Genomic DNA, 23,864 nt, shown 5'->3' on the forward strand with positions numbered 1-23,864 from the left:
TCAGTTTGACACACAGAAAAAAAAATGTACAGGTTGAGCTCTGAAAAGAGCTGTTGCTGGGTGCTTTAAAAGCAATAATAATCAGTCAGGAGCAAGCAAAGCAGCCTAGAACCTAACTAATCTGTCCCTAGGAGAAAAAGTCTGCAGCAGCTGTCCCTTTCCTCTCTCTAGCAGGCACACGAGTGAGGCTAATGGCCGCCGGAGCCTGCCTTATATAAAGGGGGGGTGGGGCTCCAGGGCTTAGTGTAGCCTGAATGGCTACAATGTGCCTGCTGACTGTGATGCAGAGGGTCAAAGTTGACCCTCATAGTGCATTATGGGGCGAATCGAACTTCCGCAAAAGTTCGCCTGGTGCAGGCGAACGCGAACCCCCTAAGTTCGCCTGGAACCGTTCGCCGGCGAACCGTTCGCTACATCTCTACAGCCCATTCACTTTTATTAGCCAAGCTGTTTTCCCCCTGCAAGCGTTTTAAAAAACTCTTCAGAACCGCTCTGGTGTGCACCAGCCCTTTGCTCTCATTCGAGTGAACTTCTTGCTCTGCCCAGTTAGGGGCACAAGTTTTACAATTTTCTAGCACATGATTCTCTACGTTTTTTTTTTCTTTTTGTGTGTGTGTTTGGAATTGCGTTTTGGGATTTTTTTCTGGATTGGCTTGGAGAATTTTTTTTTTCAGTTCTTATGGGTAAATATTGCACCTTTTTCCTACACTACTATACTTTCTACACAAACGCTCAAAAAATGGAGCAGGACTGGTGTTTGTAATCTGGCCAAAATGTATAAAAATCATATCATGCTAATGGAAATGTGAACCCTCGATTTACACAATAGATTCAGTGTCCTCGTACTTTATGGGTTGCCACCGATCTGCAAATTGCGACATATCATGTACAGTGGAAAATAGCCCTAAGGGGCACATTCCTCCAATAGGTAGGGCCGAATTCGTACATTTTACTGCCTAAGGGGGGAGCACAGGATGGGACATGGAGAGATGGGATGCGGAGACATGGGGTGAAGCAATGTGCCCTGTGAAAGTAGGACAGCCACAGAACAGATCTGTGACCACTTACAAGTTTAGCAGTAAAACTGCCTGTGTGTGCCAGTCCACTGCCCGCCCCTTGCTACCTGTTGCCCAGTGGCGTAGCTAAGGAGCAGAGGGCCCCGATGCAAGTTTTACAATGGGGCCCCCAAGCACTTTATACATAACAATTGATACGGCGCACCAAAACCTGCCAATGGCAACTACAGTGTCAGAGGTGCAAGAAGGGGATGGGGAACAGCTAGTTAATGATTACCACTATTCAAAGTATCTATAGAAGTGATTATTATGAGCACAGGACCAATAGAGAGCTAATACTGCAGTTGAAGGAAGGCCTCTCAGCACCCCTCTGGCCCAAGGGCCCCGATGCGGTCGCAACCTCTGCACCCCCTATTGCTACGCCCCTGCTGTTGCCCTAGAGTAGACCATGGCCTTTGTGATCTTGCACCAAATGGCTCCACATAAGCTGGTTTCCTGTGCTACCGCTGCATTCACTATACTATAGACAAACGCCAACCACTTGGTGCCCAAATTACCTGTTTCAGACATGACAGCTGCTATTTGCATTTAGTTGCATTGGTGCCGGAGGTTGGTGCCCAATTTATCTGCCGCACATTGCGCCTAAATTACCTGTTTCAGGCATGACAGCCAAACAAAAGATTTTTTCTTCCGTTATGGGGATAAACATGGCAGCCTCCATAGGAATTCCGTTCCCTGCAGATTTCATTTAATCATTACTACTAAGGCTTGAAATATAAATATGTATCAAGATCTGTACTTGTCATTAATCTATTCCTGCGGGGTAACTGCATTTCTTCTTCTCCTTGCCAGAGACGCCATCAGATCGACATTAAAAGGAAGCTGGAAATGTTTGCCAGAAAGGAGCGGGTGCTGCATAGAAGGGTGAGCCTTCATTTCATTTCATGTATGTCTATCATTAGAGATCTATGGAAACTGCCATCGTCACCTCTTCTAAAAAAAATGCTAATTTCCTAACAGTATTGCCAACCCTCTGGGTAAAACAATCTATATATATAAAATCAGATGTGTGTGCATGTGCCGTCATCACTCAAATGCCTTGACCCATTTCAACTAAGCTTGGTATACAGATCCCTAACTGCCTGGGATGATATATTCTGGGGGTCTCATGCACCCCCCTCCCCCCCCTGCACATCTGGGCGGAACCACAAGCAGCCAATCAGATTTCACCCATTGATGTCAATTGGAAAATTTAGAAGGCTGCCATTCTCACAGTAATAAAGTCACAGCCCCAAAACTTGCCAAGGTTGGTCACTTGGTGACCGAGGTAAAAAATTCAGGGAAAGTGGGTGGAGCATGAAACAGCCAATCAAATTTCAGCCATTCATTTTAAATGGTAAAATGTGAACTGCAAACATTCTTACACTGTTAATGGCAGGTTTCTCAAACTTGGCACAGTTGGTCACTGGGTGACTGGGATTAATATTTAGAAAAGTGGGTGGAGCCTAAAACAAAATTCACCTATTGATTTTTAAGGGAAATATTTAAATTGCTGCCATTCTTACAATGTTAATGGCAGAGGCCTCAAACCTGGGATAGCCAGTTACTTACTTGGTGACTGGGGTTCAAATTCAATAAAGGGGCGGAGCCACAAACAATTTCAGTGGGAACATTTAAACTGCTTCCATTCTAACATTATCGATGCCAAGGACCCCAAAGCTCACATACCTGGTCATTGATTGTCTGTATGTCAAGGTTATAAAAAGTGGCCGAACCCAACAACAACCAAATTCATACCAGAGCAATGCCAGGTCTTCAGCTAGTACTCAATTAAAGTGACTTAGGGGCGATATATGACTGGACAGGTTTTCGCCATCATATTAGGCAACAATTTGCCCATCTGAACTTGTTGACATCTACACTAAGCAACATACCAGGCACCCTTTGGAAACTTACAGGCAGATCGCTCAAGACCAGTCTTATCAGCTGAACGACGGACTGTACACATGCCTGATTTGACGTCCGGACGACTGAACGACGGGACGTCCAAACGACCCGTCGTTTAAAAAAATCTGACGTGTGTATGGGCCTTTACCATCTGCATCTAGTGGATTTGCCTGCTTGTGACAGTTCTTAAAGCAAACTTAAAGCAAACTAAAAATAAAGTAAAGTAAAAATAAACTGATGAGATAAAACAATTGTATCAATAGATCTAATCCTAAATATGACTTTCCCAAAATCCCATGGACTTATTTTGGTTTAAAGTTTAAAATTCTAGGTTTAAAGAGAACTCGAGGTGGGATTTCATTATGTTACTGGGGCACAGAGGCTGGTTGTGCACACTAACACCAGCCTCCGTTGCCCTATGGTGTGCCTCCATGTCCCCCCTGCGCGCCGCTATAGTCCCCGCAGTGCTGGCGACACGCAGCGCGTCGCCAGCACAATGTTTACCCTAGCGCTGTCTGTTAGCGCCACTCCCCCGCCTCCTCAGCATCGGCGCTACCCGCCTGCGTCACTTCCCTCCAATCAGCGGGAGGGAAGGGACACGGGCAGGTAGCATCGATGCTGAGGAGGCGGGGGAGCGGCGCTGACAGACAGTGCTAGGGTAAACATTGTGCTGGCGACACGCTGCGTGTCGCCAGGACTGCGGGGGCTATATCGGCGCACAGGGGGGACATGGAGGCACACCATAGGGCAACAGAGGCTGGTGTTAGTGTGCACAACCAGCCTCTGTGCCCCAGTAACATAATGAAATCCCACCTCGGGTTCTCTTTAAAGTTTTTTGGCCTTTTCTGGTGAATGACTGCAGTTTTTTTTTTAAATTTGCATTCATCTCTCATACAGCCACATTTTTAACTATTAAACATTTTATCGGTGCCCTGCTCGCAGAAGTTTTTTTCACTCAGGTATACAGTTTTATGACCTCTAATTGGTTGTCAGTTGTCAGTAAGCAAAATCTGACAGAACCGACATCTCCTCATGGGGATTCTCAGGGTTGTTTGTTTTCAAAAGCAGCTCCTGAATTGCAGTTTGCCAAAATAGTAAGATATCAGCCAGCCTCACTACTCACTTGAACACTATGGGCTCGATTCACAAATCGGTGCTAACCCAGTTAGAGACTTTAGGCGTAATAACCATTGCACCACGCTGGTGAAAAGCCAGTTTAGGCATGCTAAGTTTAGGCATGATAAGTTTAGGCGTGATAAGTTTAGGCATGATAAGTTTAGATAAGTTTAGATGGCACGTGAAGTCCCGCACGCAAAGCAGCGCCATTAAACTCTATGCGAAGTGCACCAGACTTTGCTAGCGCAAAACTTTTGATCAGCTGTGCACTGCGGTGCTAACCCAGTTGGTGTTTAAACTTATCACGCCTAAACTTATCACACCTAAACTTATCATGCCTAAACTTATCACACCTAAACTTATCACACCTAAACTTATCACACCTAAACTGAGTTTAGGCGTGATAAAGGGCTTTTCACCAGCGTGCTAACTGTTAGCACCGCTTTGTGAATCAGGCCCTATGTCTCAGTTAGACTTAGCAACGCCAGTTCAGGAAATGCTTTTGAAAATAAAGAAAACCACGAGAATCCACCACGAGGAGATGGACTAGTCCAAAACTTGTCAGTTCTGTCCGATTTTAAACGCTTACTTTTTTCGCTGGAGTTATCCTTTAAGATGCAGTCCAACTTTCCCTGTCATTTGGAGCCCTGGATCATTCGCCTTTACAGTGAGAAGATAAGATAACAGCCTGGCACAGCTATGGGTGTGCTATAAACCAGCAGTGTAGCTGATTTCAAAGGGAAAAAGAATGGCTCTGCCCACTGTAATGCATTATGGATGTGTCCATTTGGTCATATGGAGGTGTTAAGCTGCAATTACCTGCTCCCCTCTCCAAAATCACCCTCCCTTCTTGTTTATCAAAATTTCTATAATCCGTGGAAGATGCCTATTTATTTCCTGCACTTACACGAAGATGCACTCTACTATTTAGTAACATTGAAAATATATCATTTTTTTGCCCTCAGACTGAGTATTCCAGGAGATCTGAGGAAGACACATTGCCTGCTTTTTCTCCACGCCCCCCTACAGGACCCAAAAGGGGAATGCACCGGCGTCTCAAGAAACGGGAGCCTTCAGACTCATCCGAATCGGTGGGTAAATAATTAATAGATGCAGTAATGAGGGAAATTAGTCTGAACAGTGTAACTTACAAAACTTGTCATTTACTGATCTGACCCCAGTATAGGGTGGCCTTCTGCAAATATAAGTGACGGTAGGTGACGTTCCTAAACAAGCAAAAAAAAGTACACGATTGCTACAGCAGTAGAATAGTGAAATGAGGCCAACATACTAAACTGTATGATGTTTCGCATGCTGTAAAAAATGTATGGTATATGTCCAGAACAGGGTTATCCCCAAGGCAACCTAGGCGGGTGCCTGGGGCCTAGTGGCCCATCTGTTAATTTTTTGGACTGTCATCTTACCAAAAAACTATCATCAGGAGCCCAAATTACTACCTTGCTTTGGGCCCCATTTCAACTTAATCCTTCTCTTTATATGCCATGTAATCATAAGCAGTATTTCATATTTGTAGTGTAAATACTGCGGCGCCCCACTACAATGTGAAGAATAGAATTGCAGCTGTGTTAGGATTAATCCTTGTATCCAAGTAGTCAATATTCTAGTAGAAACTCTCAGCGCAGGTATATTCCTCCTTTGATGTATATCTTTCCACTCCACCACCTGTGTGCACTCAAAGTGCAAACAAAGCAAACAGGGATACTTTCAGTGGATATCAATCTTGTTTATTTCTGGATAAAAAGGGCAGTACAGGTGATACAAAGTAACACTTACTTCTAGAGGGCCCTAATCCACTTAGGACCCTCCCCAGGCATATGGGTCCATCTGAAAATGGCGCAGGGAGAAAAATGACGCACCGTTCTGCCGATAAATGTATCATAAAACGATATTTACCGTTTTAATGTAAATACATTAAAACAGTAAATAGCGTTTTATGATACATTTATTGCAGAGCGGTGCGCCATGAAAAAACACACAGGGGCTGCTAGTAAAGGCAGCGGGGGTCGGGGCAGAGAGAGGCAGCGGGGGTCAGGGCAGAGAGAGAGAGGCAGCGGGGTCGGGGCAGAGAGAGGCAGCTGAGATCGGCTTAGGTCGGGGCAGAGAGAAGCAGCGGGGGTCAGGGCAGAGAGAGGCAGCGGGGGTCTGGGCTGAGAGAGGCAGCGGGGGTCGGGGCAGAGAGAGGCAGCGGGGGTCGGGGCAGAGAGAGGCAGCGGGGGTCTGGGCTGAGAGAGGCAGCGGGGGTCTGGGCTGAGAGAGGCAGCGGGGTCGGGGCTGAGAGAGGCAGCGGGGGTCTGGGCTGAGAGAGGCAGCGGGGGTCGGGTTAGGTCGGGGCAGAGAGAGGCAGCGGGGGTCGGGGCTGAGAGAGGCAGCGGGGGTCGGGGCTGAGAGAGGCAGCGGGGGTCGGGGCTGAGAGAGGCAGCGGGGGTCTGGGCTGAGAGAGGCAGCGGGGGTCGGGGCTGAGAGAGGCAGCGGGGGTCTGGGCTGAGAGAGGCAGCGGGGGTCTGGGCTGAGAGAGGCAGCGGGGGTCGGGTTAGGTCTGGGCTGAGAGAGGCAGCGGGGGTCAGGGCAGAGAGAGGCAGCGGGGGTCGGGGCTGAGAGAGGCAGCGGGGGTCGGGGCTGAGAGAGGCAGCGGGGGTCGGGGCTGAGAGAGGCAGCGGGGGTCTGGGCTGAGAGAGGCAGCGGGGGTCGGGTTAGGTCGGGGCAGAGAGAGGCAGCGGGGCACTGGAGGGCAAAGGCATCAGGGGAGGATGTGTGCAGAGACATACATTACCTTGTCCTGGGCAGCCGATCGCTCCTTCCCTCCGCTCCTGCACTTCTTCCATTTGTTTGCTGTAGTCCTGCAGCCGGCCAATCACCATGCGGGGACTGAAGCTATATGGTGATTGGCCGGCTGCAGGACTACAGCAAACACATGGAAGCAGTGCAGGAGCGGAGGGAAGGAGCGATCGGCTGCCCAGGACAAGGTAATGTATGTCTCTGCACACATCCTCCCCTGATGCCTTTGCCCTCCAGTGCCCCGCTGCCTCTCTCTGCCCCGACCTAACCCGACCCCCGCTGCCTCTCTCAGCCCAGACCCCCGCTGCCTCTCTCAGCCCCGACCCCCGCTGCCTCTCTCAGCCCCGACCCCCGCTGCCTCTCTCAGCCCCGACCCCCGCTGCCTCTCTCTGCCCTGACCCCCGCTGCCTCTCTCAGCCCAGACCTAACCCGACCCCCGCTGCCTCTCTCAGCCCAGACCCCCGCTGCCTCTCTCAGCCCAGACCCCCGCTGCCTCTCTCAGCCCCGACCCCCGCTGCCTCTCTCAGCCCAGACCCCCGCTGCCTCTCTCAGCCCCGACCCCCGCTGCCTCTCTCAGCCCCGACCCCCGCTGCCTCTCTCAGCCCCGACCCCCGCTGCCTCTCTCTGCCCCGACCTAACCCGACCCCCGCTGCCTCTCTCAGCCCAGACCCCCGCTGCCTCTCTCAGCCCCGACCCCCGCTGCCTCTCTCAGCCCAGACCCCCGCTGCCTCTCTCTGCCCAGACCCCCGCTGCCTCTCTCAGCCCAGACCCCCGCTGCCTCTCTCTGCCCAGACCCCCGCTGCCTCTCTCAGCCCAGACCCCCGCTGCCTCTCTCAGCCCCGACCCCCGCTGCCTCTCTCAGCCCTGACCCCCGCTGCCTCTCTCTGCCCCGACCCCCGCTGCCTCTCTCTGCCCTGACCCCCGCTGCCTCTCTCTGCCCCGACCCCCGCTGCCTCTCTCAGCCCCGACCCCCGCTGCCTCTCTCAGCCCAGACCCCCGCTGCCTCTCTCTGCCCAGACCCCCGCTGCCTCTCTCAGCCCAGACCCCCGCTGCCTCTCTCAGCCCCGACCCCCGCTGCCTCTCTCAGCCCCGACCCCAGCTGCCTCTCTCAGCCCAGACCCCGCTGCCTCTCTCTGCCCCGAGCCCCGCTGCCTCTCTCCTCCCTCTGCATTTGTGAACACTTATAACGCTATTTAGCGTTATAAGTGTAAGGTCCACTGCCTGCGCCATTTTTTAACACTTATAACGCTAAATAGCGTTATATAATGTAAGTGTATGAGGCGCCCTTTTCATTCCCCTGGCGCTGTGCGCCATTTTTAATTGTCACGCAGGCATATAGCACTTCCCACCCAGTGTGGTACTAAGAACCTCTGTAATCGATCCTGCTGCGTGCTGCCCCCTCTTGTCCCTGGGACAATCTTCATTCTTTTTCCATTTGGCTGCACCGCACGTCACCAGCTCCCTAGCGGTTATGTCTTTCTCCCGGCGCCCCCTTCATCTATTTGCCAGTCTGTGCCCAGGACGGCCGCCCTGCCCGCACTGTCCAAGAAACGGCCCTGGCTCCTGTGATCTAAATCCAGGCCTGGCTATTTGAATGGACCTATTATAAAATAAAAAAAGTTTTCCTAGGCCAAGAAAGTGCCCAGCTTCATCTCTCAAAATGATCATCGTTAACGTGCTATGGGGAGTTATTTGGTCTTGATGGAGGTGCAGCCTTGATCTCCTCAGTCCTCCTCAATCTCAGGGGCCCCAAGCGGATGTTCAGATTGATCTGCTGGTAAAACATAACAGCCATTCAAACAGAAACTGAAATAGTAAAATATGCAGCACACCTTCAAGTGAAACAAAACCCTTTTACACAACTCGTCGTAAACATGAATCTCTTTCAATTACATTGAGAAATCGGCAAACACTAAGCTATAAATAAGACCTGTCTAAACAGCAACCCTCTGTGTACGAGGTCCCCTCCTTGACTACTAAGTACCATAAATACACTGCTGTTTACCAGGTCTGCATACCACATACACAACAGCACCGGGATAAATGCTTACCGCTATTACATTCACAATACATGGAGCATAGTATTTCAACAGATTCCATCTCACAAAGGGGACAATTCCCATAATCCGGACTTCCTTGTCCGTGTGCAGTGACCTGTGATGGATATAGAGAGAGAGAGTTTAATCCAATACCATTATCATATTTAGGCCAATAGTATACAATAGCGGATCTACGGCATGATTTATAGGAGGATTTCACATTGTACGTGACAAGATCTGTAGTATCAGTGTACAAAGTGTGATATAATATGGTAAGGGTTCAGCAAACACATTCTAATACCCCTCTCCAACAATAACTTGCATGTCGTTTACTGTAACAATAGTCCAAACAAGAAACTTGTTTATGAGTTATAAAACTGTTAAAGGATACCCAAAGTGACATGTGACATGATGAGATAGACATGGGTATGTACAGTGCCTAGCACACAAATAACTATTCTGTGTTGCTTTTTTTTCTTTCTCTGCCTGAAATAGTTAAATATCAGGTATGTAAGTGGCTGACTCAGTCCTGACTCAGACAGGAAGTGACTACAGTGTGACCCTCACTGATAAGAAATTTCCCTTTTTATTTATTTCTTGCTCACAGAAGCCATTTTCTGCAAGGAAAGTGTTATATAGTTGGAATTTCTTATCAGTGAGGGTCACACTGTCAGGACTGAGTCAGCCACTTACATACCTGATATTTAACTCTTTCAGACAGAGAAATAAAAAAAAGGAACACAGCATAGTTATTTGTGTGCTAGGCACTGTCCATACGCATTTCTATCTCATCATGTCACATGTCACCTCGGGTGTCCTTTAAGGGGCCATACACAATTACCTTTTTCTCCTTTGTCTTCTCGTAGGTGATATTTTCAAAGCTAGTCTAAAATGCCTTTTAAGAAAGGAAAGAAAATACTCCAAATTATTTTGATAGTTCTTTTTTACCTACTGTACCTTAAGTACTTTTTTAATTGAAAAATGCTTAAAAGTAATTTGAAAGAGAATATGAAAATTATCTCCTATGAGATAACTCAGGAGGAAAGGTGAATTAAATAAGGGCCATAGTAGCCCATAACCAATTTACTTTTTCTCCTACGTTTTCCTAGGAGATAACTTTTCATCTTCTGTTTAAAATAACTTTTCAAAACTGCAATTGAAAAAGTACCAAAAAGTAGGTGAGTAAGTACTGTCAAAACTATTTTGAGTATTTTCTTGCTTGCTTGTAATTTAAAAGGCATTTTATTGACAAGATGTGAAAATATCACTTAGGAGAAAACCCAGAAGAAAATGTTAATTGCATATGGGCCTATGTCTTAATATATGAGACATATATATATTTCCATCTTTTCTTTAAAATAACTGGTAACCACTTCAGCCTATCTGGACGACTATCCTCGTCCAGATAGGCACTGCTGCTTTCCCTGTGTGGTGCGCGCGATCGGGCGTGCTCCCGCCGCCCGCCGTTAGCCCCCCGATCAGTGAATGGGAATATAATTCCCATTCACAGATCTAACTTCCCCGCAGAAAAACCAATGCTTTCTATTCAGAGAGCGCAGTATTTCTGCCCCCAGGAAACTTCTCCGTCGTCTTTTAGTTCCTGGATGCGAACGATCTCTGTTTTGACTGTGGCCATCTTGTGGCCAAATAGTAAACTGCACGCACACACATTTTTTATTAAAAAATTACATTATTATTCCTTTAAAATTAGCTGTTTCCCTCCCACACCCAAAATTACCCAAATACATTTTTTAATAAAAAAATAAATAAAAAAATTACAATTAAAAATAACTAAAACCACATAAATAGTTACCTTAGGGTCTGAACTTTTTAAATATGCATGTCAAGCGAGTATATTATTATATTATTTTAAATTATAAGCTTGTAAATAGTGATGGACGCAAATTGCAAAAATGCACCTATATTTCTAAATAAAATATTGGCGCCATAAACTGTGATAGGGACATAATTTAAATGGTGTAATAAGCGTGACAAATGGGCAAATAAAATACATTAGTTTTAATTATGGTAGCACATATTAATTTCAAGCTATAATGGCCAAAAACTGAGAAAAAATGATTTTTTTTCATTTCTTTCTTAATCTTCCTGTTAAAATGGATTTTGAAAAAAATAATTCTTAGCAAAATGTACCACCCAAAGAAAGCCTAATTAGTGGCGGAAAAAACGAGATATAGATCAATTAATTGTGATAAGTAGTGATAAAGTTATTGGCAAATGAATGGGAGGTGAACGTGGCTCGGAAGCATGAGGTTTTCGACACTGCGGCGCTGAACCGGTTAAGCATTTTACAATTGAAAAATAGTACCTAAAAGTAAATGGAAAAGTACTTTTAAACTTATTTTGAGTATTACCTTGCTTGCTGGTTATTTAAAAGGAGTTTTATAACAAGGTGTAAAATATCACCAAGGAGAAAACTCAGTAGAAAGAGTGAATTGCATATGGGCCATCGGCCCATATGCAATTCACTTTGAGTTTTTTCCCCCAGGGGTAGCAGGAAAAAAGGGCGCCGCCATAGACTCTAATGCAATTATCGATAATACGGCGAAAAAAGCTGAAAAAAGGATGCCGCGACAAATATCGTTAACAACATTAGAACATTCAAGTTTTTGAAGTATGTTATTTTTTTAGAAGCTTGCAATGTTATAGTTTTCATCATATTATTTTGTTTGTATGTACAGTTTCTACGTTATCAAAGATATTATCGATATTATGTGTAAAAGGGTGTTTCTGCAGAGGGAGTGTTTAGGGTTAGGCACCACCAGGGGGGAGTGGTTAGGGTTAGGCACCAACCGGGTGGCGGTTAGTTTTAGGCAACACCTAGGGGGCGGAGAGGGTGGTTAAAGTAAACCAGAGACGAAGCACCCTCATGTATTTTACCATATATATCAGTGGGAACATTAGAGAAAACACCTACCCTGCTCTCTGTTTCATTCTTCACTGCTCAGCCTGCTTCTAATCAGCCCTGATAAAAAATCGCCAACTGAGCATTCAGTCTGGCTTTGCTCAGGAATCATTATAGCTGAGTCTGTCTCCTCTGATGTCTTTTCAAGCCCAAGTAAAGCCAGACTGAATGCTCAGTTGGGGATTTTATCAGGGCTGATTAGAAGCAGGCTGAGCAGTGAAGAATGGAACAGAGAGCAGTGTAATGTTCCCACTGATATACAGTATATGGTAAAATACATGAGGGTGCTTCGTCTCTGGTTCACTTTAAAGGGAAGGTTCAGGGAGGGTGGGGAAAAAATAAAAATCAATTTCCACTTACCTGGGGCTTCCTCCAGCCCGTGGCAGGCAGGAGGTGCCCTCGCCGCCGCTCTGCAGGCTTCCGGTGGTCTCCGGTGGCCGACCCGACCTGGCCAGGCCGGCTGCCAGGTCGGGCTCTTCTGCGCTCCAAGTCCTTGTACTTCTGCGTCCCACGCCGGCGCTCTGACGTCATCGGACGTCCGCCGGGCTGTATTGCGCATGCGCAGAACTACTGCGCATGCGCAGTACAGCCCGGCGGACGTCCGATGACGTCAGAGCGCCGGCGTGGGACGCAGAAGTACAAGGACTTGGAGCGCAGAAGAGCCCGACCTGGCAGCCGGCCTGGCCAGGTCGGGTCGGCGACCGGAGACCACCGGGAGCCTGCGGAGCGGCGGCGAGGGCACCTCCTGCCTGCCACGGGCTGGAGGAAGCCCCAGGTAAGTGGAAATTGATTTTTATTTTTTCCCCACCCTCCCTGAACCTTCCCTTTAAGGTTAGACACCACCAGGATGGTGGTTAGGGTTAGGCACCACCGTGTGGTGGTGGTTAGGATTAGGCACCCCCAGAGGAGTGGTTAGTTTTAGGCAACACCAGGGAGGGTTCTGTGTGAGAGTAGGGTTGGGTTAAGCTGTATTGTTTAATTATGTAACAATTTTTAACGTTAATATCTTTTCGGTATTATCTCCCGTCTGTTTTTACAACGGTATTTATCATTAACCAAGTTTGACAACGATGTTTATCTTTATCAGATTTCGTTATCCACCGGCGCCATTTCGTTATCTAGCCAGGCCCTTTTTTCACAGCGCCCTTTTTTCATGCACGCCTCCCAGGTGATATTTTCAGACGTATCAACGGAAAGCAAGAAACACCTGAAAGCAAGAAAATACTCAAAATAATTTTGATAGTACTTTTTCTCCTACTTTTTGGTATTGTTTCAGTTGACAGAGATGACAAACTATCTCCTAGGAGATAATTCAGGAGAAAAAGTGAATTGCATATTGCCCAGTGGCTCTTATTCAATTAACTTTTTCTCCTAGAAGATACTTTTCCATCTTCTGTTTAAGAAAACTTTTTAGCTCTCTGTAAGCTTGATTCACTAAACCGTTATAACTCATATCAGGGCCGCGCTAGCGTTTTTGCATGCGTTTTCATGCACAATCGTGAATTTCTGCGAGCAATCATGAGTTTACGAAAATTCGCGATTGCGCGCAAAAACGTGACAACGCTAGCGTGGCCGTGATATGCGTTATCACTGTTTAGTGAATCAAGCCCGGTATTTAACAAAGTAGTACCAACAAGTAGGTGTAAAAAATAATATTTTTTTTTTTTATAACTTTGTTTTTTATTGAAGAATGAAAGCAGTTACAGTATATAATAAAGGGAATACAGACAGGTGTGAACGTATTGAACCATCTGTTGATAACATGGTATGCATTTTACACAAGACAAGAATATATTGCTTCTATAAAATAACAGTATTTAGCTGTTGGTGAATAAGGTACAAACAGTTCAAATGTCTAAAAAGGAACTGGCTATTTGTTAGATGGATAGGGCTGAGAGGGTGGGGAGGGGAGGGGGGGGAGGAAAAACATAAGGAGTGGGGAAAAGTAGGGAGAGGAAACTAAACAGGGTTCCATAGAGTTGCAATAGTTGTAACACAATGTTACATAAGCATAAGAGATTTGCATTATTGATATCACCATTGGTTTACTAGTTTTAGCCTTGTTAGTGGACATAGTCCTAATACACACGTTGAATTGACTAGTTCAGGGCAAGAAAAAGGTAGAGATGTAAGATCTTAGGCTTCAGAACTTATTTAAATCTTAAATATTGGGTAACCTAGAGTTAGGCTGTTCAGCACTCAGACAGGCCCAGATTGCCACCTATGAGTGGGTGTACTGCAATGTAGTGAATTAATTTGAGATAGGAGAGACCCTCTTGAATTTAGGTTTGGAGATATGCTATTTATTAGGATTCTATCTCTGCTTTTTCCTAAAGATTTCCAGTCTATATCGAATAAGATTTCAGGGGATTGAACTTGAAAGGTAAAAAATAATATTAAAAGTACTATTATTCTGAGTGTTTTCTTGCTTCCTTGTTGCTTAAAAAGGTACAAATCATTGGAATTAGCTGAAAAATGACCACTTGTTCACAACATACTGTACATCTGAGATGATATACCATAGTAAAAGGCTTTTAAATGTGTCTCCTGCCCCCTAGTGGTGAAATGTAAAACTGCAGTATTTGCTGTATTTCAAATGTGAAAAAAACGCTTGTTTATTGTGGTAAAAGAGTGAAATAATAATATGTAAAAAAAAGTAAATAATATAAATGTGTCTCCTATGTAACTTAGGCCTCCTCACCACGCCCTAACACTGCTCCAGGAAATATGCAGCGGCCGGTTCGGTTAAAGCCGCTGCCAGCGTACTCCTCCTCTGGGAATGTACAGAAGTCTTCATCAGGATCCCAGCAAAAGAACATGTCTGATGACGAGGACCATCGCCACCGCAGTGGGGTGAGAAGCTCAAATACTTCTCTCTAAGATGTAAAAGCTTTAAAAAATTGGATTATACTCCCAAAACTCAAATTTCAATAACTATTCTATGATACATAAAAGTACATTTAAAAGCATTCTTAAGCATTCCCTGTGTGTAAAAAATGTTCACATTCACTGCAGAGAACAGTACAGGCCTGCTTATCTCTGGCTAATTGGCAAATGTAATAATTGCCAGCCAGGAGACACTCTCTGCCTGTGTCTTCATTCTACTCTCTCCTCCCTCCCTCTGCTGAATAGAGATATCGTCCTGGCAACAGCTGAGTCACTTCAGCAGAAAAAGAGGGGGGTAGAGGGAAGACACAGGCAGAGAGGTTCTAGCTGGCAATGCTTGGGAAACATTTCAAATGTTCTTTTATTTACTTAACCTCCTTGGCGTTCTATTAAGATCGCCAGGGCGGCTGCGGGAGGGTTTTTTTTTTAATAAAAAAACTATTACATGCAGCCAACTGAAAGTTGGCTGCATAAAAGCCCACTAGAGGGCGCTCCCGATGCATACTTCTGATCGCCTCAGGCAATGAGTGGCCTTCCTTGTTTCGCTTTCCTCGTCGCCATGGCGACGAGCGTAGTGACGTCATGGACGTCAGCCGACGTCCTGACGTCAGCCACCTCCGATCCAGCCCTTAGCACTGGCCGGAACTGTTTGTTCCGGCTGCGCTGGGCTCGGGCGGCTGGGGGGACCCTCTTTCGCCTCTGCACGCGGCTTGATCGCTGCGCTGCGGCGGTGATCAGGTAGCACACGCGGCTGGCAAAGTGCCGGCTGCGTGTGCTCCTTTTTATTTGAACAGAATCGGCCCAGCAGGGCCTGAGCGGCACCCTCCGGCGGTAATGGACGAGCTGAGCTCGTCCATACCGCCCAGCAGGTTAAGAGTAGTTAGTAAAATTTTAGTTTTAGGAGTATAATCCTACTTTAAAGCAATCCAGAAGGGAAAATATAACTTTTGAGTAATTGTACCTGAAGAGCTCATTTTAAATAGAACTTTAAACATTTTCTGTAGTGTTACTTTGGGTTTAAAGGGAACCAGATACAAAGGAACCTTAAAAATGGGAAAAGATTTTATACATACCTGGGGCTTCCTCCAGCCCCATCAGCCTGGATCGCTTCCACACTGCCTTTCTCCGCTGCCTCTATCTGCCGGTACCGGGTCCCATCACTTCCGCCGGAAGCGCCCAGTTTTCCGCATCCACAGGGACTCCCACCGTCTCTTTACGCATGAGCCTGCATAGTACAGAGGAAGCGCACTGCGCTTGTGTCGACTGGTACTGACTGGCCGAAATGACGGGACCCAGTACCGGCGGACAGAGGCAGCGGAGAAAGGTGGTGTGGGAGCGATTCAGGCTGATGGGGCTGGAGGAAGCCCCAGGTATGTATAAATCTATTTATTCATTCGTCTTTGGTTCTCTTTAAGGGCTGAAAATCTTATGTATTCCTTCTCTAGAATGCTGCCCAATCAGTTTTCAGACAAAATTGATTGAATCTGTCAATTTCTTCTGGACAGAAGATATTGCTCAATCAGCAGTGGGTAGAAAGCACTGTGGTAGCGGCATTCAATTTGGGGATGGCTGACACAGAGTGTTGGCAGAAGAGCTAACTCTCACCTGTCCGCCAGGGTGCCTCCATCCAGTGTCTTCTCTCCATGCCGCTCCCCTCTGTGTCTGCTCTCCTGGGGGGGGGGGGGGGGTGGTGTTGCTGTGTTATGAGACAATTGCTACAGGCCAAACACTAGAGGCTCGGCGGCATACACGCTGGGCCTCTAGTGTTTAGCCCCTAGTGTTTGACACATGACACAGATGTTTGTTCGGTGCGCCGGAAGACAAGTGAGAGTTAAGCCACATACACACGCTCAACAAAAGTCTTTTGAATGCACGATTATCAAACAACTTGAAGAAGTTGGACAACTTTTGTCAAGACTACAAGGCCTTATCACTGGTAAGAGGCAACCAACGACTGATAAGACGCAGCTCAAGTCAATCGACCAGTTGGATCGGCTTGAGCTGCGTCTTATCAGTCATTGGTTGCCTCTTATCAGTGATAAGAGTGATAAGCCCTTGTCGTCTTCACAAAAGTTGTCCAGCTTTACTTGACAAAAGTTGCCCAACTTCTTCAAGTTGCTTGATAATCGTGCATTTAAAAGACTTTTGTTGAGTGCGTGTATTAGCCTTTAGTGTATAACCACCTTAGCTCAATACACAATTACACAATAATAAAGAGAAGCTGTCAGCCATACTATCTTACAAAAAAACATATGTAAGTAGAAAAATGCTTGCTCTACTTACATAACATATGTTATCCATATGTCCATATTATGATTTTAGTGATTTTAGTGAAAATTCTTCTTAGGATTTTCCAATTTGACTGTGTCTATCAGTGTACCAATCCTGACATTCAGGGCCGGCCCGCTCATGAGGCGGGGTGAAACATTTGCCTCAGGCAGCAAACTTCTAGGGGCGGGGCCGCCCGCCGAGCCAGAGGGGTAGCGGGCAGGTCGGGGGTATTGGGCCTAGTGGTAGGGAGGCTGTCGGACCCTCCCCTCCCTCGCCTGGGTCCCCCGATCTGTTCTCCCCTCCAGCTGTAATTAGGAAGCAGCTGCTTGCAGATCGTAAGAGGCACGGGCGGGGAGGACTCACCTTTTCCACGTTTCAGCGAGCGCTCCACTGACGTCACTTCCTGCATCGCCGCCCACTGTATTGTAAGTGGACGGCGATGCAGGAAATGACGCCAGTGGAGCGCACGATGGAACGCGGATAAGGTGAGTCCTCCCCGCCCGTGCCTCTTACGATCGGGCAGCGGCTGCTTCCTAATTACAGCTGGAGGGGAGCGCAGATCGGGGGACCCAGGCGAGGGACCCAATACCACCGATCTGCCCGCTACCCCTCCGGCTCGGCGGCCGGCCCCTTCCGCACCCACGGGCGGGCGGGGGCGGCAGCAATCTTCTCCTAAATTTGCCTCAGGCGGCAAAAAGTCTAGGGCCGGCCCTGCTGACATCATTTCCTCCCTTACTCCCGTGTATCATTGTCTGCCCTCCTCCCAGTCTTCAGACACTCCCACCCAGCTCTGAAATAGAAAGTGCATTGTCTCAGGATGAGAAATATTGGCCAATCAGAGAGGAGCAGAAGTGTGGGAGGGGGAAACGGGAGGGAAAGAGGCTTCAGCCAATCAGGCTGCATTAGCTACCGTGTGTCTGAGGGGTAACTAAAGAAGAAAAAAAGAAAACCCAGCATGCCCGGCAACTTGCTTTGTGCTGCAGATGTGCCAAATAAGAACCAGGGAACTGGGGAATGATGTTTTATGGAGAAGAAAAGTAAGAGTGATTTTTAACTTTTGGATTGCCTGGTTAACATCCTTATTACTTGTTAACCAGATGAAAATAAAGAATTGATTTTTGATTTTATGCCTGACAGTTTAAACTTTAAGGACTAAAGGTATCAAAACTTTGCACAGGGACCATCTCAATATTTCCTTAATTGTTGTCTTTTCTTTAGGCTGGATTATTGTCTTTAAATTTTCTGTGTGGGTTTTTCTGCATGCATTTTCTGAAAGTGCTGCATTGCTGTCAAATGTTTTTCTGCACGTGAAAAATGCATTCAAGTGTGAACTGGCCCATTAATTAAAATTGGTTCTATGTTTTCCTGTGCAGAAAACACACATAAAAACAGACAAGTGTGAATCCAGCCTCAATTGTTATGTTATTTTGAGATGTCTCGTAATTTAATTTGAATCCCATTAAAAATAAAACATGTGTTTAGCCCGATTACTTCTGTTTTGCTTAAAGCATACCCGAGGTGACATGTGACATGATGAGATAGATATGGGTATATACAGTGCCTAGCACAAAAATAAATATGCTGTGTTCCTTTTTTCTTTCTCTGTCTGAAAGAGTTAAGTTTCTGGTATGTAAGTGGCTGACTCAGTCCTGACTCAGACAGGAAGTGACTACAGTGTGACCCTCACTGATAAGAAATTCCAACTATAAAACACTTTCCTAGCAGAAAATGGCTTCTGAGAGCAGGAAAGAGATAAAAAGGGTCAATAGTTTATAGATTTTAGCTCTGGCATACTTCAATGAATGTGTCATTGAGCAAAAACAATAAAACAGTTAAAACTTAAAAAGTAGATTTAAACATAAAATAAAACTGGAATATCTTAAAACGTCATTTTTAGCAGAAGGAAGATAGATACAATCGTTTATTTCATTAGTTTATTTTTTCTTTGGGAGTCCTTTAAAGAGACTCTGCAATAAAACAAAACCCTCTGGGGGGACTACTCACCTCGGGAGGGGGAAGCCTCAGGGTCCCAATGAGGCTTCCCCCTCCCCGTAGCTTCAGTGAATCCAGCACTGGCTCCACCGAAAAGGCCCTTGACAAGACTTGACAAGAGGGCGCAGGCGCGGGCAATATTTACCTACCACAATCCTGTGTAGTGGCTCTTCATTCGGGTTAAGGCGGAAATAGCCGAACCCGATCAGATCCGCTCTACTGCACAGATGCAAAGGACTCGCACCTGCACAGTAGAGCGGATTGATCGGGTTCGGCTATTTTGTGCCTTAGACCCGAACGAAGAACTACTAGTATGCCTGCACGGGATCGCGGTAGGTAAATATTTACCTTGCTGCTATTCGGGGGGAAGTGTCCTAGCATTGCAACGGAGGGTCAGAGGAGGACGGGGGATCCAGAGGCTTCCCATTCCCAAGGTAAGTACCCCCCAGGGGATGTTTTTTTAATACAGGTCTTCTTTAACTTTTCGGCTGTGGTGCAGTAGCGCCTGCAATATTTACCTTTCCCAGCTCCAGTAGCAGCTTTCGGATCGCACTTAGGCAGAAATAGCTGAGCTGATCGGGTCTGCTCTACTGCACAGGCGCGAGTTGCCTGCACAGCAAGCGGACCCAATCAGGCTCGGCTATTGCCACCTGGGCCTGATCGGAAAGCTGCTACTGGAGCCGGAGAAGGTAAATATTTACCTCTCCGGGTGTTTGGGGGCTGCCAGCGCTGTAACTGGGGGACATAAGAGGACGGGGGAACCCTCATTAGGATCCAGAGGCTTTCCCCTCCTGAGGTAAGTACCACCCAGGGAATGTTTTTTTTTTTTACAGATTCTCTTTAATAAAGGGGCACTATGACAAAAAATTGTACAATTTAATATATGTGCAAACATAAACAAAGTATGAGCCTTAACCACTTCAGGATTCAGCGTACGCTTAACTACGCCCCTGAATCCTGAAGTGGATTGCATGGAAACGGCCGCTCGTATGAGCGGCCGTTCCATGTCAGTTCACGGAGGGTGTCTCCGTGAACACCCTGCGAGCCTCCGATCGTGGCTCGCAGGGTAAATGTAAACACACGGGGAAGATCTTCCCCGGTGTTTACATGTATACGGCGCTGCTGCGCAGCAGCGCCGTGGCGGAGATCGGCGATCCCCGGCCTCTGATTGGCCGGGGACCGCCGGCACCTGATAGGCTGAAGCCTATCCTATCCGGCGCAGGACGGAATTCCGTCCTGCGCCGCTCACAGGGGGAGGTAGAGGGAGGGAAGGGGAAGGCGGCCAGGAAGCGCTGCGGAGGGGGGCTTTGAAGAGAGCTTCCCCCGCAAGCGCAAGCAGCCGGCGGCGATCAGACCCCCCCAGCAGGACATCCCCCTAGTGGGGAAAAAAGGGGGGAAGTCTGATCGGCCTGGCTGCTAGCTGATCGGTGCTGCGGGCTGGAGAGCCCACGCAGCACCGATCAGCAAAACCACCCGGTATCCGGAAGTGGTTAAATTACTTTTCTCCTATGTTGCTGTCACTTGCAGTAGGTAGTAGAAATCTGACAGAAGCGGCAGGTTTTGGACTAGTCCATCTCTTCATGAGGGATTCTCATGGATTTATTTATTTTCAAAAGCACTTAGTGAATGGCAGTTGCTCTGTCCAACTGCCAAAAAACTGTGTGGCGAGCAGGGAGGCTGGCCAGCATCGTTGCTTAAATCCTTTTTACGATATGTCTTTATAAAGAATAAAAGCCTTGCTGAGAATCCCCTATGAAGAGATGGTCTAGTCCAAAAACGGTTCTGTCAGATTTCTACTACCTATTGTAAGTGACAGCAACATAGGAGAAAAGTAATTTATGGCTAATTTTACTCTAGAAAAAATGTACTTCTTGTTTGTCTATGTTTGCACATACAGTGGTGTGAAAAACTATTTGCCCCCTTCCTGATTTCTTATTCTTTTGCATGTTTGTCACACTTAAATGTTTCTGCTCATCAAAAACCGTTAACTATTAGTCAAAGATAACATAATTGAACACAAAATGCAGTTTTAAATGATGGTTTTTATTATTTAGTGAGAAAAAAAAACTCAAAACCTACATGGCCCTGTGTGAAAAAGAAATTGCCCCCTGAACCTAATAACTGGTTGGGCCACCCTTAGCAGCAATAACTGCAATCAAGCGTTTGTGATAACTTGCAACAAGTCTTTTACAGCGCTCTGGAGGAATTTTTGCCCACTCATCTTTGCAGAATTGTTGTAATTCAGCTTTATTTGAGGGTTTTCTAGCATGAGCCGCCTTTTTAAGGTCATGCCACAACATCTCAATAGGATTCAGGTCAGGACTTTGACTAGGCCACTCCAAAGTCTTCACTTTGTTTTTCTTCAGCCATTCAGAGGTGGATTTGCTGGTGTGTTTTGGGTCATTGTCCTGCTGCAGCACCCAAGATCGCTTCAGCTTGAGTTGACGAACAGATGGCCGGACATTCTCCTTCAGGATTTTTTGGCAGACAGTAGAATTCATGGTTCCATCTATCACAGCAAGCCTTTCAGGTCCTGAAGCAGCAAAACAACCCCAGACCATCACACTACCACCACAATATTTTACTGTTGGTATGATGTACTTGTGCTGAAATGCTGTGTTGCTTCTACGCCAGATGTAACGGGACACGCACCTTCCAAAAAGTTCAACTTTTGTCTCGTCGGTCCACAAGGTATTTTCCCAAAAGTCTTGGCAATCATTGAGATGTTTTTTTAGCAAAATTGAGACGAGCCTTAATGTTCTTTTTGCTTAAAAGTGGTTTGCGCCTTGGATATCTGCCATGCAGGTCGTTTTTGCCCAGTCTTTCTTATGGTGGAGTCGTGAACACTGACCTTAATTGAGGCAAGTGAGGCCAGCAGTTCTTTAGATGTTGTCCGGGGGTCTTTTGTGGCCTCTCGGATGAGTTTTCTCTGCGCTCTTGGGGTAATTTTGGTCGGCCGGCCACTCCTGGGAAGGTTCATCACTGTTCCATGTTTTTGCCATTTGTGGATAATGGCTCTCACTGAGGTTCGCTGGAGTCCCAAAGCTTTAGAAATGGCTTTATAACCTTTACCAGACTGATAGATCTCAGTTACTTTTGTTCTCATTTGTTCCTGAATTTCTTTGGATCTTGGCATGATGTCTAGCTTTTGAGGTGCTTTTGGTCTACTTCTCTGTGTCAGATAGCTCCTTTTTAAGTGATTTCTTGATTGAAACAGGTGTGGCAGTAATCAGGCCTGAGGGTGACTACAGAAATTGAACTCAGGTGTGATAAACCACAGTTAAGTTATTTTTTAACAAGGGGGGCAATCACTTTTTCACACAGGGCCATGTAGTTTTGGAGTTTTTTTCCTCACTAAATAATAAAAACCATCATTTAAAACTGCATTTTGTGTTCAATTATGTTATTTTTGACTAATAGTTAACGGTTTTTGATGAGCAGCAACATTTAAGTGTGACAAACATGCAAAAGAATAAGAAATCAGGAAGGGGGCAAATAGTTTTTCACACCACTGTATTTTACATTTTAAAATTTTTCGCCATAGTGCCCCTTTAAAAAAACAAGGGAATTTTTGGAAAGCATTCCCACTCAGTTGTTTAGTACCTCAAAATTTTATGTGTCAAAGGATAGTTCTGATGATATTGGCCACGGTAGGGGTTAGTCTGCCCACACGCACTAGGGGTAGATGCTGTAATAGTGTTGAGAGAAACACAGGCTCTGCGCACTCTACACCAAGCACAGCTGTCAGGGGTTAGGCTACAAATGGAACCACAAAAGTGGAAGAGTTATTTTTTTTAGCAAACATTCAGATCTCAGTTGTCATTTCTCTAGAGTAGGATGAAAAAAAATGAAAAGAAGCCATCTCAGTTATAGCTGGAGTAAACAGCGGAGTTATTTACAGATCATAACCGTGTACTTTGTATTTCAGACTGAAAAATATCCCAAAAATGTAAACACAACAGAACTTTCCTTTGGCATCTCACCTTATCGCCTTCCCATCATCAACAATTTTGTGATGCCCGTACCACCGCCACCCCAGAAACACCCCAAACAGACCATGAGCACCATGTCCAGAGGGAGGCGCTACCGCCCCACCACCGCTCCTAATGGGCTTGAGGTTACTGGAAAGGTAAGCACCATGAGAATGCATTGAACATTTTGCAAAACACATTTATACTGTAAATGAAATAAGTCTAGCACAGTTTTGGCATGTAAAACTGGCTGCAAACCTTTTATTGGGGGTAAACACAACCAGCGCACAACTTTATAACTTTACATGAACCATTTACTTATGCACATTCTGGCAGGTCGGATGAGAAATTGCAGTTCAGTAAGTGCTTCTGTATATAAAGAAATAACTGTGAATCCCTCAGGAAGCGATGGACTAGTCCAAAACCTGACACGTCTGTCAGATTTTCACTACCTATTGTAGGTGACAGTGACATAAGGAACATAAGGAAAAAAAGTAATTTATAGCACATTTTACTGTAGGAGAAATGAACTTCCTATACGTATGAATTTTAAATGTTATATGTTTTCATGATAGTGGTCCTTTAACTACTTTCGCCTCCTGGACGTAAAAGCTCCCGCTTGCTCCCGCGCCCGATCGCGCACATGCACGCGCGCCCCAGGCTGTGGATCGTTAGCCCAGGAATCAATGAATCGGGCTATGGTGCCCGATCACTGATTCCTCTCCCCCGCAGAAAAAGCGACAGCTTCTCTCGGAAGCTTCGCTTTTTCTGACTCCTATGTCCCCCTACGTCGCTCTAAGCATACATGTTACGCTTACAGTGACGTCATGTAAACAAACTCATGGCTGCCATCTTGTGGGCAAAAAATAAAACTACAACTAAATATATTACTGTTTACATCCAACCC

At 46.2% G+C, this 23,864-nt stretch overlaps 1 protein-coding gene across 3 annotated transcripts in view; it reads left to right on the forward strand.

The window, feature by feature from the left end:
* Window positions 1-23,864, forward strand: part of ERICH3 (glutamate rich 3) — a 154,263-nt gene that overhangs the window by 69,470 nt on the left and 60,929 nt on the right. For all 3 annotated transcript variants that reach the window (XM_068239213.1, XM_068239214.1, XM_068239215.1), the window contains exons 4-7: window positions 1,869-1,940; window positions 5,045-5,170; window positions 14,529-14,690; window positions 22,915-23,115. In XM_068239213.1, the coding sequence (XP_068095314.1) occupies window positions 1,869-1,940; window positions 5,045-5,170; window positions 14,529-14,690; window positions 22,915-23,115 (561 nt within the window). The remainder of the gene's footprint in view (window positions 1-1,868; window positions 1,941-5,044; window positions 5,171-14,528; window positions 14,691-22,914; window positions 23,116-23,864) is intronic.

This window comes from Hyperolius riggenbachi, chromosome 6, assembly GCF_040937935.1.
Source record: "Hyperolius riggenbachi isolate aHypRig1 chromosome 6, aHypRig1.pri, whole genome shotgun sequence".
NCBI classification, from domain to species: Eukaryota; Metazoa; Chordata; class Amphibia; order Anura; family Hyperoliidae; genus Hyperolius; species Hyperolius riggenbachi.